The sequence below is a fragment of the Aegilops tauschii genome, chromosome 1 (assembly GCF_002575655.3).
Source record: "Aegilops tauschii subsp. strangulata cultivar AL8/78 chromosome 1, Aet v6.0, whole genome shotgun sequence".
Lineage (NCBI taxonomy): Eukaryota > Viridiplantae > Streptophyta > Magnoliopsida > Poales > Poaceae > Aegilops > Aegilops tauschii.
Window position 1 is genome coordinate 314,994,023 of NC_053035.3, and position 17,413 is coordinate 315,011,435.

At 45.7% G+C, this 17,413-nt stretch overlaps 2 protein-coding genes and 1 long non-coding RNA gene across 3 annotated transcripts; 1 reads left to right on the forward strand and 2 right to left on the reverse strand.

The window, feature by feature from the left end:
- The first annotated feature begins 1,251 nt into the window (after window positions 1-1,251).
- Window positions 1,252-4,331, forward strand: LOC109779963 (uncharacterized). Its single transcript, XM_073506166.1, has 11 exons — window positions 1,252-1,572; window positions 1,824-1,979; window positions 2,076-2,279; window positions 2,366-2,587; window positions 2,679-2,964; window positions 3,084-3,256; window positions 3,372-3,572; window positions 3,656-3,784; window positions 3,859-3,974; window positions 4,053-4,128; window positions 4,215-4,331. The coding sequence occupies exons 1-11, from the start codon at window positions 1,252-1,254 to the stop codon at window positions 4,329-4,331; spliced, it is 2,001 nt and encodes a 666-aa protein (XP_073362267.1).
- A 3,037-nt stretch (window positions 4,332-7,368) lies between these two features.
- LOC123497876 (protein FAR1-RELATED SEQUENCE 5-like) lies at window positions 7,369-9,214 on the reverse strand. Its single transcript, XM_073506168.1, has 3 exons — window positions 8,702-9,214; window positions 7,471-8,606; window positions 7,369-7,393 (listed from the first exon to the last, which is right to left on the reverse strand). Exons 1-3 carry the CDS (start codon window positions 9,212-9,214, stop codon window positions 7,369-7,371), a joined length of 1,674 nt encoding a protein of 557 aa, XP_073362269.1.
- Window positions 9,215-9,465: 251 nt separating this feature from the next.
- LOC123496846 (uncharacterized) lies at window positions 9,466-10,243 on the reverse strand. The gene is made up of 3 exons (XR_012203760.1): window positions 10,144-10,243; window positions 9,983-10,051; window positions 9,466-9,885 (listed from the first exon to the last, which is right to left on the reverse strand). It is a non-coding gene; the product is annotated as an uncharacterized lncRNA (long non-coding RNA).
- Window positions 10,244-17,413: the final 7,170 nt, after the last annotated feature.

A 17,413-nucleotide genomic window follows, 5' to 3' on the forward strand; every position in this document is an offset into this window, starting at 1 on the left:
CCCTCATCACTCAAAGAGAGGAGCAGCTGCGATTTGTTACACAATTCCCGGATCGGAATCTACAAAAAAAGCCTATCCCTTTAATTTAGGAGCACGTACTGCCTCTCCTCAACTAAGGAAGGCAAAGATCACGGGCGTTCTATCCCTGGTGGTTACGACGACCTAGGAGATCCTCCTCCTCCTATTTAGTCTCGGCATCGTCTTTCATGTCGTCTACGACGGCTCCTACCACCGAGTCGACGACAGCTGCGTCCCTAGCATCGGCCCAACCCCAGCAAGATCGTCGAGAACATCCAGGTCGTCAGCGCGTGCTGGCCGTCGTGGACGAACTGCGTCCACGTTACAACGCCGACAACTTCCATCTTCATCGAGCGATCCAGTATGTTGGCAACCGTACCGCATCCATGATGCTTTTCTTTGTGCGTCTGTTAGATTCGATAGGACTAAGATTAATTAGCGCATAATCTTCGCATTACATCTGTTGGAGTAGATGTTTTTTGTTTGTGCGTGTATTTGATTAGATAGGCCTATGACACTAGATTTGTTTGTGTGTGTATTTGATTAGATAGCCCTACGATTGCAAATTAGTTTCTGCATGTTGTTTGTTGTCTTTCACCTGTAGGTTGGATTGATGAATAAACAACAATTTTTTATCAGTGTTAGTTATAGCAATGCCCTAAGACATGCATGTTGCAACTATGAGACGCCGACTAATATTGTATGTGATGCACGTTTGTTTGATGCATGTTCCAGTATGCATAATTTCGTTTTTTTCTTTTCAATTTACTGTTAATTAGGCACTGTCACCGATTCTTATATCTATTTGTACAGTACCATATGAAAATAAATGATTAGATAAATTATGTTGCTTTTTATTATGAAACTAATTGGTTAAATAAGTACTTGTTAAACTGTCATTTTATGTGCTGCACGTGTCTCTGCTGAATGTTTCAGTATGAATAAATTATGTTGTATAGTTTTCTATCTACTGTGGGATAGTGTATTCCATTATTATGTTTTATGCAACAATATGTTAGGAAAAAAGTTGATTACATAATTTATGGTACTATAACCAAGTATATTTTTAACAGGATGGATGAACTCAACGGAGAAATTGTTTCCGCCGTAGAAAAATGGTGCAAACTTATTGCCGGTCTATCTTCCGGTCAACGGGCCGCACTTGCCGAAACACCACTCCATAGCATGCTTCAGATACCTTCGCTGAAGATGCGTACACTGTTGATCCGGTACATGGTTGAGATATTTGATCCTAGCAAGGGCAGATTCATTGTACAAGACTTGGTTGGCGAAGTGTCTCTCGGTGCCGTGGATGTTGAGTGCATCTTGGCCTTGGAGAACCACGGACTGTCGGCAGAAGGTATTCTCGGTGAGGAAGGTGAGGATGTTAAAGATCGAGTGCCGCCTCAATTCCTGAGCAAGACCACAGGTAACATAGTCATCGATGATCTGATTGTGGACATCACAAAAAATAAATCTGCCAACGACGATTTCCTTCGGAGAGTTGTCCTCGTGTTGCTTGGAACAGTTCTTGCTCCCATGTCGAGCAAGACTGTACCAAAGCAATATTACGCATTGGTGGACGATGTGAAGCGTATATCCAAGTTAATTGGAATGCATTCACCCTCCGGGTTCTGCTGGACTGCCTTCGCAACGTGAGCAAAGGCAAACACCTCCGCCAATGGCCGGGAGGGAACTTAGCTCTCCTGCAGGTACACCTTTTAGACTTGTACCATTGCAAAAAAAATATGATTGCTAATTTACCTGCTATATAGTACTAATTGTAATTTTTCATATTCATGCAGTACCTGTACTGGGAGAAGGTTCAGCCTCTGGAAGGTGAATGCGCATTCAATCCTAGCTTGTCCATGGAACCTCTAATGAGGAATTGGACTGAAGTTGCAGCCTCAAGGAGAGACAAGTTTGATTATGACCAAGGCCGTGGCCGTGGTAACATCAAGGTAATTCATTACGTTGGGTACTTCTTAACTTTTGTATGACATAATTAGTTGTATTAATATTTTTATTGATCACATATACTTGTATTTCACATGCAGATTGAAGACAACATAACCAAGGAGTATAGGGCGCAGGAGCGCAAAGTACCCGAACCAGAAAAGCCAAAAATGAAGCCCGCCGTTGGTGCGGCAAAGAAGTCCAAGTTTGCCTCAAACGCGGACGAGATGATGAACCTCATCATGAAGCGGTGTATGGATTACATACGCAGCGAAATGAAGGAAATACCAGAACAAGTAGCCGAGGTGACACACCCTTAATTCTATGTTTACAACATTTTTGAAGTTGCAAAACCGTGCAGACATTAATTAATATTTTTTATGTAATGCAGAGATTGTTAGAGAAGTTGAACCAAAATGGTGTGATGTACAAGCCAGCGGCTGCTGCGGCTTCCGGCAACAACGATGCCGACCTAGAAGTGGATTCCTTTGAGAATGGTCCGCCAGAAAAAAAAGAATTCGTGTACAAGGATGACTCTGACGGTCTAGAGCCGGTGATTGATTTGACACAGCCTGACGAGCCTGTTGTAAACCAGAACAACGATGATGAGGAAGTATGTTTTCATTTATTTGTCTTCATTTATCTCAATTATGCATCTTCATTTTCGTTAACTGAACCTATCACATTATTTTTTTGTTAACTAGAAAACACCTGCCAAGTTAAATGTTGACAAGACAACGAAGCCTACTGATGAGTGCGGCGCAACACCGGAGAACCCTTGGATTGAAGGTAATTCTCCTCGAGCAGAATCGTCCGACATTGACATTTCTGCAAGTTCTATCGACAGGATGGTGGGTAAGAGCAAGGGGAAAAAGTCTGCAGCAACCGCAAAAGAAGACGATGTTATATCCGGGAAGCGCCGACGGACTGTTCCCAAGAAATTTGAATCCCCCTTTAAACTTGACAAGCCCGGCAAGCGAAGCGCTCGCGGTACTAAGCCATCCGGCAACACTACCGCAACTAGAGGTACCGTTAGTAGCTATCTTAGTGCTTAATTTACTACCATTTCATGTACTCACCGTTCGTGACGTTCGTAATTTATCATGCAGCTCTGTTTAGTGACAATGACATGGAAGGCTCTGTTAAGGACGATTTGACACCGGAACTCATCGATGCTGCTGTTGCATTTGTGGAGGCAGCTGCTCGGTCTGAGAAGAATATGACAAAAAGAGTTTACTACAATGAACGTGGCACCTCTGTGACTGTGGAGAGAATACGACCGGTACTTGAGCATACATGGCTGGTGGATGACGTAAGATCTATTACCATGTCCTGCTATTTAAGTGCATAATCTAGGTGTCACCTATGAAAATAAAATGTTCTATTATTTTACGCAGGTTATCGATGCTTATCAGACACATTTGGCTCTGCGCGTTGGTCATGATCGGCACCTCTGTCCAGCCTGGAGGTCCAAATACCTTGTTGATCGTGCTAAGGCACGAGACAACCCTAAACCGTCGAAATACAACATGGATAGTGCGCTAAGCAGAGCTGGAGCAGTACGTAGGGTTCTGGACGAGTATACCGTCCGTGATAAGGTATGATATGTTCTTACTAGTTCATTAACACTCATTTCAACAAGCATAATTGCATCTGATTACAAATGTGTTCCACATTTCAGTCATTTATCCCGTTGAACGTCGGCAATACACACTGGATCACCGTGGTGATGCACAACCGCAAGAAAGAATTCCGAGTTTTTGATTCGCTCTATCCTCTCGAGTTCTCTCTCGACACTGTGAAAGCACTGGTACTCTCCCCGACATTGAGCATTCTTCATATGAAATGTCATATGGTTTCTCACTACTACTTTCTTTCAAATAGCGACTAGCAATAGCAATTGATATGGAAGAGGCAAACCGTATTACACCTGGCAAATATCCAGACGTCACTAAGTGGCCTATCATACCTCAGATCGACATGCCACCACAAGAGGACGGGTGAGTTATGGTTCATCATTTTCTACTTACGAAAGACATGTTCGTGTGCACAGTGACTAATGTTTGCATATATATTAGGAACTCTTGTGGCCTTTTTGTGATTGAAGTTATGGAGCATTGGGACGGGGATCGATGGACCGCCGATTTTACCCAGGTAATTTGTCCTCTCTGCTCGTACACTTGTACAATTGTCGTATAATACCAACTTCTATTCATTAAACCTTGTTCTAAAAATTGCAGGGCACGGTTAATGCAAGGAGAAGGCGTCTCATCGCCGAGTTGGTTCTCTCACCTACCAACACGCTCGAATGTGTGAAGAACAAAATCCGCGACATCGCAAAGAAAAGCAAGGCGTGAAGACATCATACATGATTCAAGATTCTAGTTTCAGTCGTTTGTTTTAAGTCCGGAAGCACGTTTCTCGGCATGGACAACTTTGATTTTCTATCATTCATGTAATAAGCACGATACCATGGATTTTGTGTGGATTTTTGGTCGCTCACACATACTTGTGTATGTGTAATGCAGTCAGACTATACGTTTCGTACTAATAAATTTTTTCTTCCCTTCATTTGTTCTACCTTAATGTTTTTTGCTGCTGTGTTCATTTTTTTCTTCCATGGAAGAGTAATTCATTTCCTTTTTACTTTTGCATATTTTTTATTTGATTTGGCATTATTCAACAATAAGAAAAAAAGTTGATAAATTCCTTTTTGTTTGCCTGAGAATCAACCTCGGCTGTCGTGCCATCCGGTGTGGGATCCCGCGCCCGAGACAACGACAGATCCGGTCCCAGCGTGGGCGACCCAGTCGACGAGCGCCAGTTGGCGCGGGGGGACGCGCCAGGTCCGGTCCCGCCCGACCGCTTGGTGGAGACAGCCCGCGTGTCGGACGCAGACGGGCCACCCGTGGATCCTGCGGTTGGTGGAGTAGGCAGATCCGCCTGGGATCCCGTGCGCATGATTGCCGCTGGATCTCTCGGGATCGGCGTCCACAGGTGGATCTTCCTCGTGTCTTGTGCCAGACTCCCTTGGCATTATGTGTTGCTTCAAATCTCGTTGCACAGTTTTTTTGCTGCATTTTTGTTAGCCTTTTCCTTTTCTGCATCATGAAGATCAGGATCAGTAGCACCATCAATCACATGATCAACTACTATTTCGGCCCCTTGATCAGTATGATTTAGAGCTCCGGTGGAAGCAAAATAATTTCAGTGCTTAGCCAAGAACTATTTCGAAAGTGATATAATTTATTGGTTAATATAATATACTTAGACCTTACACAAATGAACTGGCCACAATGCAGATAGGACTTGATCATTCTGTTCAACAATAAACCACAAAACATACTTAAAATTCATCACAAATCTCCTTCAGCTTCTTGATCTTATCAACGTACCCATGTTTCTGTTTGAGAAAATCTGCAATAATATACTCAAGTTTTTTCTTCTCTTGCTTCAGCTGGTCCCTCTCTCTCATCACTTGGTCTCTCTCTAGCACCACCCGGTCCCGGTCTTTCTCAGCCTTTACCCTCAGGACCTGATGTACATTGGCACAACCATGATCTGCCATCTTATTCTTCTCCAGCTCCTCTTTGAGATCGCTAAGTGACAATCTTGCATTGCCCAACTGCGTGAGAGCATCCTCCTTATCAGCCACTAGTTTAGCAAAGTCCATTTTGAAAAATCTCAGCTCTTCCTCCGTCCTCCTCTTTTCTCCAATTAACATGCATTTTTCTTCAGCATTCTTAATATTCTGTCTCAGCTTCTCGTCATACATGCTCCACAGTTCTCTCAGGCAGAACTTCGTAGCCACTGACCACTCCAGGTCTACCCATTCCACATAGTTACATTTCACTTCTTCCTACAGTATGAAAAATATGGTCTCAATCATATATGCACAAATGCAATACAATTACATGCAATGCACTAAAAATATGGTCTCAATCATATAAACACAAAATGTAGCATGCAATGATATACATATATATATGGATCAATTAACTACAAGTATATGCTATTATGTGCTAAAACAAATATTAGACCGTAAAAAAACAACATAAATACGGACTTTGTAAATGCACAAATTAATTGAAATGTATGCAATTTTGGGCAGAACAATGGATTACCGCGAAGTAAATCGAGCACGAGGTAATTTAAACATATATTTACAGTACGGAACAACATACCTTCTGACCACAGACAAGAAAACGTCTGCCAGTGTCCAAGGAATCAAAAGCAACTAGCCTGACGCAAGGTTCTCGATGCAGACAACGAGAAGACAGATCGTGAGCAATGCCACTCCATTCATAGCAAGGGATAGTCGTAGGAAGCTAAACGAAACAACAGAGATAATGCACAAATCAACGCCCTGCGTTAAATACCGGAAATGAAGAACTCTAACCCTAAGCCTAGCACTATTTGGAGATTATATAGTAGGAGCGTACCTGCAGGCTAGTCACGGATTCGCCATCCGAAGAAGAGCTCGACTCGTCGCTCCACGAAACCATGGCGTAACGTGACCGGCGGCAAGACGTGGATCGGTGGCGGCAGCGGCGGCGGCGGTTGCAGTGGATAGATAGAACGCGCGTGGAGATCGCGAGGGAAGAACCGCCCCGACCAGGTGGCCAGCGCGGCCCATTTAAACGGGCTGTAATCAAAATAAAAATTGTTAAATGGGCTCGGCAATGGGAGCGGCCGTGTGTCACGCCGTCTTACGGCATCCGTCACCCCCCCTCCACGTCATCGCGACAAGCGGCCCGAGTTACACTACAGCCATAAAATGGTGGGTTTTTCTTTTCTTTATGAGGGGAAAATGGTGGGTTTTTGGTATGAAGTCTATACTATAGACCAAAGTGAGCTGGTATCTTCTATATCTAAATGGTGGTGAACCAAAGGAGTGAAAAAAAATTAATTATTATCACACATAATTATATCTTCTATATCTAAACAACTAGCCACCACTAACCTATTTCTCTTAACATGCAAGTTTGCCACCTCGTCATTCAACATGTATGGAGAAAGGTCCACCACAACATGCAAACAAAATATTCCCGCAACAACATATACATGTTACACGTAACCATTTCTCTATGAATATATTGCAAAGGGAGCATTCCCGCAACAACATGCCGGGTATCGTCTAGTTTTCTAATATAATATAACTACAGTGGACAACACAAAAGATGCCATCATTACAATGGCTAAAATGCTATCCATTTTCCATGATTAAAGTCCCTAGTGACCGCCTCCTGTTTAGTCCATATATGCTACAAGCACTATCTCAAGGTACTGGCCTCTTGCAATAGTATATATCATGTATCATGTATGCAGTAATACATTGTAAACACCTCACTATTAGATCACTGGATTCATCCTAACATAACTTTAGCAACTGTTCTACTCTTCTTCGCCCACCACGCTTCTGCACACGATAACAGGAAAAGTTAATGAATGACAAGTTAAAAACAATTACAACCTACAATGCATACAAAAACTTACTTCTTATTTAGTTTGCATTTCTTGCTGCGTTTAGTGTGCCCTGGCAATTTGCATGCGCCGCACCTGATTCTGATCTCGTCGTACGAAAGTGGCCTACCATTTTTCGACATAGGGCGGTTCTCATCTACCTTAGTTGCACCTTTCGTTGATACTTTAATAGGATCATGAACTTCAACTATGTTGCCTTCACCATCATCTACATATTCCATTGCACAAGTACTAAGATCAGCCGTTTTCTTACTCAAATTTTCCTTTAGCTGATCATACTCATGGCTCTTAGCTATCACGGCGTTCAAACTCTCTTGTAACTGATCCCACAAAGTTGGGTGTTTGCATGTTGCATGCATAGCTTCTGAAGCCAACACACTGACCTGGCTATATTTCATTCTTTCAGCTGCTCCAGTCCATCCAAATCCCAACAGATCACTTGTGCGCCTGGCGGGCAGTCCCAACCTTGCGTCTTTCGTGAACCGCACAAGAACTAAACACTTTGGTATTTCAGATATATTCAAGTACTTCAGTACATGGAATATGTGCTTGCAAGGTAGACCCTTTCGAATCATTCTTCTGCAGCTGCACCTTATAATTTCTGCGGAATTTACTGGAGTGTACTCCACCCAGAAACGGCTCTTCCGGTTATTCTTCCAGGCCACGATGTACTGCTGTGATCCATCTCCGAGCTTTATTTCTACAATCTCCATGCCACCAATTTTCCTAAGATCAGCTTGCAACATATAGAAGTTTGCTGGAGTGAAGACGTGAGAAGCAGCTATCTCAAGTTCCCTCGAGCTAGTAACTGGCACCGGTAAACTCTGTGAGGCCGTGCAATCATCTCGTGCCTCATTCTCACGGATACGTACAACGGCGTTCTCATAGTGCAAAATCATATCCACCAGGGTCATTTCACCGTCTAGGTGGAGGTGAAGGCATGAGTTTAGACTTTCACTCCTCTGGTTGCTTTTCATGCCAAGCCAAAAACCCTCTGTCAGATAAGCCGCGGCCCACAGTCTCCTCTTCTTATACATCCGTCTCAACCATGTTACTGTTTTTTCCGACTGCCATCTTTTGGAAAACGCGTGCCATCTCTCCTCAAACGTGGCCGTGGACGTGCTGTAGTACAGAAAAGTTCGGAACTCCTTCAAGGACTTGTGACTTAGGTGAATCTTCATTTTTTTTCTATATGCCACGTACATATACGGTGCCACACGTCTGGGAAGACTTGACGAATTGCCTTGATCATCGCAGCATCGGCATCCGTGATAACACTCATAGGCATCTTTTGACACATGGACCTCAAAAAAGTCTCCAGCAGCCACACATATGTCTCTTCGGTCTCGTCCGAAACTATGGCACAAGCAAAAACAGTGGTCTTCCGGTGATTGTTAAGACCAACAAAGGGTATGAATGGCATACCATACCGGTTCATCTTGTACGTGCTGTCAAATACAAGCACGTCGCCGAAGTCCTCATAGTCATGACGAGACTGGGAGTCACACCAGAACATCCTATTCATATGTCCTTCCTTGTCTAGCTTGTACTCGAAAAAGAAGCTAGGATCCCTCTGTTTCCTACTGACCATGATGCCTATGACTGTGGCAGCATCACCTTTTGAAAGCAGCTTCCTCTTCCCCCTGGCGCAAAGGTTGTATATTTCACGCCTGGTAAAACCAACACCGCCGTACCATACATGTTTGCTGATGAAGCAATCCATCATGTCGTGAATTCTAATCCCTGCAGCTCCCATGGACATTATCTCATGCTTCTGGTACTCTTTGATTTTTCTGTGGGACCAAAGAAAAGGTACCTCGTCCGGTCCTGCCAAGATATGGCTATGCTTGTCCTCAAAACTATCAACATACCAAACCCCACGCTTTTGGTCAAGCTTCACGGTCAGGTGCGCTTCGCAGTGGCAGCGTGTCTCGGGTCTGAGCCTACGGCTGTGTCCTTCCTCGGTTAGCAACCTGCTATCACGTTTTCCTTGTCTGGAACAAACAAACCGCCTATAACGCATATGACGTGACTCGGTTTTGCTATACCTGACCCTATTCTTTCTAATGCTGAAACCATTATCTCTAGCATAGCTGTTGTAGAAATCATACGCAGCCTCGTGAGACGTAAAAGTCATTTGTATTATCTGCATGAACATATCCCTCTTATCATCTGCACTAGCAGTATCTTGGACATTCTTTTTACCCTCAACTTCTGTCACCTACACAATCATAACATAGCCATGAAAACAGTTTTCTATGGTATAACATTACTTCCATACAACATTGATTACATACATACCTCACTCATGATGACCGACGATTGCGACTCCCCAGAATCAGATGCAGCTAATGATTCGACATCAAGGCCTGTCTCCGCGTCGGATTCACCGTAATAGTCGTACGCATTATGACATTCGGAAATGAGCTGAAAAATATAACACAAATACATAAGTACTTATCATATAATATTCCAGGATTAATTCAATTTGCATGCATGCCAACAAAAAATTCCACTTCCATACCTGACTAATGTAATCTTCATTCGAGATCTCCGAGTTGTTTTCCTCACCATCATCATGCTCATTGTTTTCCTGACCATCATCATGTTCATCCATCTATAAATTTTCAAAATATAATATTGTCGGATGCCACCAAAAAATTACAACATGATAATGCCACTCACATTAAGATCTTCCAATACGTTCCCATTCTCTGACCTATCTCCACGATCTGAATTTTCATCATCTGACCAATCTTCTATCCAGTCTTTCATCAGTTCTCCAAACTCCATGACATACATCATATCAGTTAACTCATCGTCCGCCATTTCCTACAACAATTAATATGTATCATCACATGTGCAAACATTATCAATGCTGACATATACAACACCTAGCGCACGATCACGGATGTTAAATAAACTACACCAACCGGAGAGCGCCCCAACCGAGGGCGTTCAGATCGTGCACACAACCGACGCCAACGACCTCTGATCGGCCATGGATCCTCCCCCCTCTCCACACCGAGCGGCGTTAAGGTACGTCCCATGAATCCAGTACGTGATCACTTTGGATCACGAGAAGCAGCGCTACCCGTGATAACATGCACCGCCGGATTCCTAGCCCACGGCACCAGTCGTGATTATTTTGGATCGCCGGATACCTAGGTAAGCCGCCGCATCAAATAACGGAGCCGTCGTGCACACAACCGACGGCAACCGACGCTAGGTTAACCCTAGAAAGAAGAAACCCACTTTAGCCCGCGTGATCACTGTGTATATCATGACGAGCAGCACTACCAGAACAAGATCTGCGATGGCCTGGACCGCCAGAAAGCTAGGTTGCCCGCCCCGCTAGGTTAACCACTACGACGAAAACAGCGGCAGTTTGTTTGATGCTGCCGCGAGCGAGACAAACGTGGGGAAACGGGATGCGGTACCTGCGAGCGCTGGAGGTTGACGACGGTGCCGCGCGCGCTCTCAGACGAGATCGCCGACGATAAGATCGCTGCCGCCGATATTCCTACAGAAACTCACCAGAATGATGGAGGAGCTGCGTGATTGATTGAGCTGCGTGATTGATGGATCGGCCGTCGTGGGGTCGTGTCATCCTTTTTTTTCGGGATGTCACCGTATACATACGTATGGGTCATACGGGTTATACGGGGCTTGGATATGGGCTACGGGGCTTGGATATGGGCAGCGGCGGGCCGGAGAAAAAATAGATGGCGGGGGTCAAGAATACCCCTAGGAAATTGAGTTAGGGGGGAGCACCGGAGCAGAAACGATTGTACACCTACTGTACTCGATATGAGGAGGTGAGTGTAGGTTGGCACCGGCAGATGGGGCGTGGGGCGAAGAGATGGTATGGGCGTCTCAGGCCCTATATATTTCCTTCTTTTTTTTGATAAGGGGGGATTCCCCGGCCTCTGCATCAGGTAGATGCATACGGCCACTTAGATAAATAAAATAGGTTCAACAATGTCGAAAAGTCGTAAAAGAAACTACGTCGAGCTCACAAAGACCTCGTCATGAAAACACAAAAAAAGGCCATATAGCCACAACCGGCTGGCGGAAAAATAGGTATGGAAACTAATTGCCTATCCTATTACATGACCGCCATCCAAACCGGTTGAATATATCCCGCGCTACCATCTCCCACCGGACAGATCCAGTAACCAAACGCTCCCTGGCCTCCGTCGGAGTGAGTAGGGACCACATACGGATCAACGCCGTAGCACGGAATACAACCTGCAAAAAATGAATAGTAGTTATTCTGTTAAAAGCCAAATCATTTCTGCAGTTCCAAATTGCCCATAACAACGCACAAACTCCTACACGAATGTGTCTAGCTGTACCGGACTCTATCCCATGCAGCCACGTTCCAAATAACGACCCGACCGAACTCGGAGGAGTAATGTTAAAAGCAATTTGCACTGAGCGCCACAAAATTCTTGCCAACGGGCACTCAAAGAATAGATGCTTAATGGTTTCATCCCGATCACAGAAACTACACCTAGTAGATCCTGTCCAATTGCGCTTAACCAAGTTGTCCTTTGTTAGAATGACCTGTTTATGGACAAACCACATAAACACTTTGATTTTCAAAGGAACTTTGACTTTCCAAACATGTTTGGAGTTAGGAATGACACTCGAGTTAATAACATCGATGTACATCGATTTAACGGTAAAATGTCCAGACCTAGTAAGCTTCCAACACAACTGATCGGGCTGATGTTGTAGCTGAACCTCCATCAGTCTACGCACCAGATGAAGCCAAGCTTCCCATCTATTACCAACAAGCACCCTCCTAAACTGAATATTAAGGGGGGTGGCCTGCATAATCGTTGCCACAAGCGCATCACGTCTATGCACAATACGATACAGAGTTGGGTACTGTAATGCCAAAGGAGTCTCACCAAGCCAGGTGTCCTCCCAGAAGCGAGTATCGTTACCATCGCCGACTATAAACTTTGTTCGATTAAAGAAGGCTGTCTTAACTCTCATAAGCTCCTTCCAAAATGGCGAATCAGTTGGTCTCATTGTCACCTATGACAAAGTTTTGGATTGCAAATACTTGTTACGAAGTATCTGTGCCCAAGTCGCATCAGTCCCATCTGATAACTTATTTAGCCACTTACTAAGCAGGCATCTGTTCTTTACCTCAAGATTCTCGATACCCAACCCCCCCTGATCCTTGGGACGACAAATAATATCCCACTTGGCGAGTCTATACTTTCTTTTTAGATCATCACTCTGCCAAAAAAATCTTGACCGATAAAAGTCCAGCCTTTTCCTAACCCCAACTGGAACCTCAAAGAAAGATAATAGGAACATCGGCAAACTTGTGAGCACCGAATTAATAAGAATCAACCGGCCTCCATAAGACAGAAGTTTGCCCTTCCAGCAACTAAGTTTCTTTTCGAACCGATCTTCGATACATTTCCACTCTCTGTTCGTGAGCTTACGATGATGAATGGGTATACCTAGGTAAGTAAAAGGTAAAGCCCCTAATTCACAACCAAACAATTGCCTATAAGCCTCTTGTTCCTCCTTGGCTCGACCAAAGCAGAACAACTCGCTTTTATGAAAGTTAATCTTTAAACCGGACAATTGTTCAAATAAACACAACACCAGCTTCATGTTTCTCGCTTTTGCCAAGTCATGCTCCATGAAAATGATTGTATCATCAGCGTATTGCAAAATGGACACACCCCCATCAACTAGGTTGGGCACCAAGCCACCTACCTGACCGGCGTTCTTTGCCCTGCCTATGAGAATGGCCAACATATCGACTACAATGTTGAACAAAATAGGGGACATTGGATCTCCTTGCCTCAGGCCTTTGTGTGTCTGAAAATAATGACCTATATCATCATTGACTTTAATTCCAACACTACCTTTTTGCGTAAAGGATTCTACCTGGCGTCGCCATGCCTCATCAAAACCCTTCATGCGTAAAGCCTGTTGAAGGAAAGGCCATTTGACTTTGTCATACGCTTTTTCGAAATCCACTTTGAAAACAACCCCATCCAGCTTTTTCGTGTGGATTTCATGGAGCGTTTCATGTAGGATCACAACACCCTCAAGAATGTTCCTGTCCGGCATGAAGGCCGTTTGGGTAGGCTGCACAACAGAATGCGCGATCTGTGAGAGCCTATTGGTCCCGACCTTGGTGAAAATTTTGAAGCTAACATTAAGAAGATAGATTGGCCTGAATTGCTCAATTCTCACAGCCTCTGTTTTCTTAGGGAGAAGGGTGATCGTTCCAAAATTTAGCTGATAAAGATGAAGCTGCCCAGCAAACAGATCATTGAACAAAAGCAACAAATCTCCTTTAATGATAAACCAGCATTTCTTATAGAACTCCGCTGGAAATCCATCTGGGCCAGGCGCTTTGTTAGTTTCCATTTGTGAGACGGATCAAATACCTCTTTCTCGGTAAAAGGAGCCGTCAGAACATCATTCTCCACGACTGTGAGCTGAGGAACATCCTCAACCCTGGACTCATCCAGAGACACACAGTTATTGTCTAGAGGACCAAACAACTGCTTATAGAATTCGGTAGTGTACAATTTTAGGTTCTCCTGTCCTACAATTGTACCCTCATCTTGCTCAAGCTGAAAGATCCTCTTCTTTCTATGCTTACCATTAGCAATCATATGAAAAAATTCAGTGTCCGCGTCCCCCTGAACTACTCTCCGGACCTTGGCCCGCAACGCCCACTTCAACTCTTCTTCCCTAAGAAGTTCCTTCAGCCTCAATTCCGCGTCCAGCTTGGCTTGAAGCTCCGCGACTGGCAGAAGCGTGGTTTCTGCCTTTACATCTAGGGACTGAATAAGGGAAAGAAGCCTTTCCTTTTCAACCTTATAAATCCCGCTAAGATGCTTAGCCCATCCACGCAGGACACTCCTCAAGTGCCTGATCTTATTCTGCCATCGCTGAAGCGCAGTCTTTCCTCCTGAATCCTTAGCCCACTCTCTAGCCACAAGATCCAAGAAGCCTTCATGTTCAAACCAAGCCATCTCAAAGGAGAACACATTCCTGTTCCCCACGTGGGAGGGTTGACCAGAGTCCACAAAAAGCGGCGTGTGGTCGGAAATACCACGGGATAAGGCCTGGACTGTTACTAGAGGAAACTTATGTTCCCAATCGACACTAGCCAACACACGGTCCAACTTCTCATACGTCGGATTTGGCAGCGCATTAGCCCAGGTGAATTTTCTGCCCGAGAGCTCAATTTCTCTCAGGTTCAAACTCTCAATGATAGTATTAAACATGAACGACCATCTGCCGTCAAAGTTATCATTGTTCTTATCCTCACGCCTTCTAATAATATTGAAATCACCCCCCACCAGGTACGGCAACTGCTCAGAACCACACATCCGAACTAGATCAGCCAAGAAATCGGGCTTGAGCTCTGGCTGCGCAGCCCCATAAACCGCAACCAGAGCCCAGTTAAACCCATCTTCCTTCGACCGCACCCGGAACTTGACTGCAAAGTCTCCCATAACCACACTGCGAACCTCAAGCGTCTCGCACCTAACGCCGAGTAAGATTCCACCTGATCTTCCTCTCGGCGGCAAGCAATGCCAATCAAATGCAATGCCCCCCGACAAAGAATTTAGAAACTGAGGCGCAAAATTATCTCTCCCCGTCTCCAAAAGAGCGATAAAATCTAAGTGATGCTCGACAGACGCCTCAGCAAGAAACCTTCTTTTAGCCAAGTCTCTCAGACCTCTGCTATTCCAAAAGATTCCTTTCATAGTTCATCGTAGAATTTTTTTGCCGAACGCAACCTAGCACTCCTACGCACTGCGGATAACGGGTATACCTTCCGTTTCCACTTGCACTTTGGAATAGCTTGACTCTGCAACTGGTCCTCATGCCCAGTGTCAGAGGGGCTTGCCAAGCCAATCTCAGTAGAGCCATCCTCTACCCCCGCCTCAGAACTAGAAGGCAAAAGATCCGCAGAAAAATTGTCAAGCACCCTGACCCCAAGCGCATCAACCTCCGAATCACACATGGGTTTAACAGCCGCAATATTGCGAATCATCTCTAAGGCCCGCTCAGCCTCTAGGTCAAGCAGATCATTAATCGAATTAGTAATTTCAGTTTCATTACTACCAAGAGAAACTCCTAATTGATTTGCATTATCAAGAATCTCATCATTTGAAAAATGCAAAATGGAATTGGAAATATTGACCGACATACCAGTAGTGACTTCAACATCACGAAGCTTGGCCGCCCTCATAGCGCACCGTTGCTGGATGTCATCCACATCCGGGTGTGCCTGGAGACGGTCACTCACCCGGCGCCCCTCAGACATGGGGTCCTGGATCCCGCCAAACGCAATGACCTCCTCCCGAGAGATCACGGATGGGGTACGGCCTCCTGCCGCACCCGAACCCGCAGTCCGAGCGACCTGCATGGGCCTCCCCACAGTCGCGCCAGTAGGAGAAAGGGACGCCTGGCGCGCCCCACCAGACGAGGGCATCACCGATGGTGGTGGAGACATAGCCAGGACCTCCTGTCCTGGCTCCCCAACCTGCACCGGAGAGGCCGCCACCATAGGAGAGAGCCCCGAGGCCACCTGCCCCGAGCCCACTCCCGAGGGCGAAGTCGACACCGTCCGAGAAGAAATCGCAACGGGAGGAGAAGTATCCGAGTCCTCCTGACCCAGACCTCCTCCCAGCGTAGAAGAGGACACGGGAGCCACCTGCCCCGCATCCCCGTTCTCAGCACAAAAAGAGCCCGAGACCGCCTGGCCTATAGCTCCTCCCTGCACACGGGGCCCGGTAGGCTGCGGCATCTCCAGAGGGGGAACCACGTGCTGACCAGAAGAGGGAGTGGCCACCTGCCGACTCACCTCCTCCGCCCCCCTGACCATAAGTGATGAAGCCCCGAGATCCCCAGAACCCGAGTCCAGAGCATCCATAAAATCCAACGCAGGCAAAGCGAGCTCAAAGGCCTCCTCGGACTCCACCCGGTCGCTCCACAACCTCGGCGGTGCAGAAAAAGGTTCGAAGGATCCAAATCTCAACGACTTCGAAGGCACCGAGGAGGGCTGGGTAGCTCCATCCCCGGTCGTCGCGGTCTCAGACCCCGGCCCCATGGACAACTGTCGTCCAGAATCCTCAACCGGCGGTTCCTGAACTCCCACGTCACCATCACCCTCATGCATATCAACGTCAAACCCGTGAGCCGGCGCAGACAGCAGGCTCTCGTCCTCAAACTCAATAACCAGATTATAAATCCTGCCTCGGTAAGCCCACTTAACCACTTCCGGCACATACTCCACATTCAGAATACTAACCAGAACCCGTGCAATCCCATGAGCTCTGGTGAAAGCCATGTCCACACGCTCAGGCTTCCCCAAAAAAATGCCCAAACTGGCCACAACCCGAGCATCCTGCAGCGGTGAGGAAGGTGCCCCGGAAAAGCGTAGCCACGCTTGCATTCTGAGATCAAACTTCAACATGTTATGGACTCTTTTCCTCCCCTTCTCGGCTTCCCCACAAGCTCAATAGTTTTTTTTCTCTCAAATATGTACTTGATGCTCTAAATCCTAGTGCCTGCTACTCCATCATTGCAATCGGGTAGGATTAGGATGCATCCGGAACGGGTTATGGTAATCCCTGTATTTGAGAGAGTGAAGAAGCCGAGCGATCACTCTAGGGATATGGAAGGACATGTTGCGACACTTGGAGAGCACCTGAAGCTTTATGCGCTTGCGTACTGGCAAGTCACGAAAGTGAACAAAACCATAACATTGTTTGGCAACTATTAGATGAGAAACAAGTAGGCATCGCAGTACAGTATCCACAGCACACCGTCGCTGTAGAGGTTGTTCTACTACTGGTGTACTGTAGCCTCGAATCTAAACCATTAATGTTATATCCGACAGTTGGCAGATGTTTATTGTGACTACCAGCTTTTCCTCCCAGATTATTTT

What these genes read in the sequence shown, in the direction of transcription:
- LOC109779963 (XM_073506166.1), top strand. Translation starts at nt 1,252, where the DNA reads ATGGTTGAGATATTTGATCCTAGCAAGGGCAGATTCATTGTACAAGAC. An exon ending in TCGACACTGTGAAAGCACTG is followed by an intron (nt 3,785 to 3,858) that starts GTACTCTCCCCG and finishes TCTTTCAAATAG; the next exon opens with CGACTAGCAATAGCAATTGA. An exon ending in ATGCCACCACAAGAGGACGG is followed by an intron (nt 3,975 to 4,052) that starts GTGAGTTATGGT and finishes CATATATATTAG; the next exon opens with GAACTCTTGTGGCCTTTTTG.
- LOC123497876 (XM_073506168.1), bottom strand. Translation starts at nt 9,214, where the DNA reads ATGGGAGCTGCAGGGATTAGAATTCACGACATGATGGATTGCTTCATC. An exon ending in CCGATGCTGCGATGATCAAG is followed by an intron (nt 8,607 to 8,701) that starts GCAATTCGTCAA and finishes AAGTCCTTGAAG; the next exon opens with GAGTTCCGAACTTTTCTGTA. An exon ending in AAATGCAAACTAAATAAGAA is followed by an intron (nt 7,394 to 7,470) that starts GTAAGTTTTTGT and finishes TATCGTGTGCAG; the next exon opens with AAGCGTGGTGGGCGAAGAAG.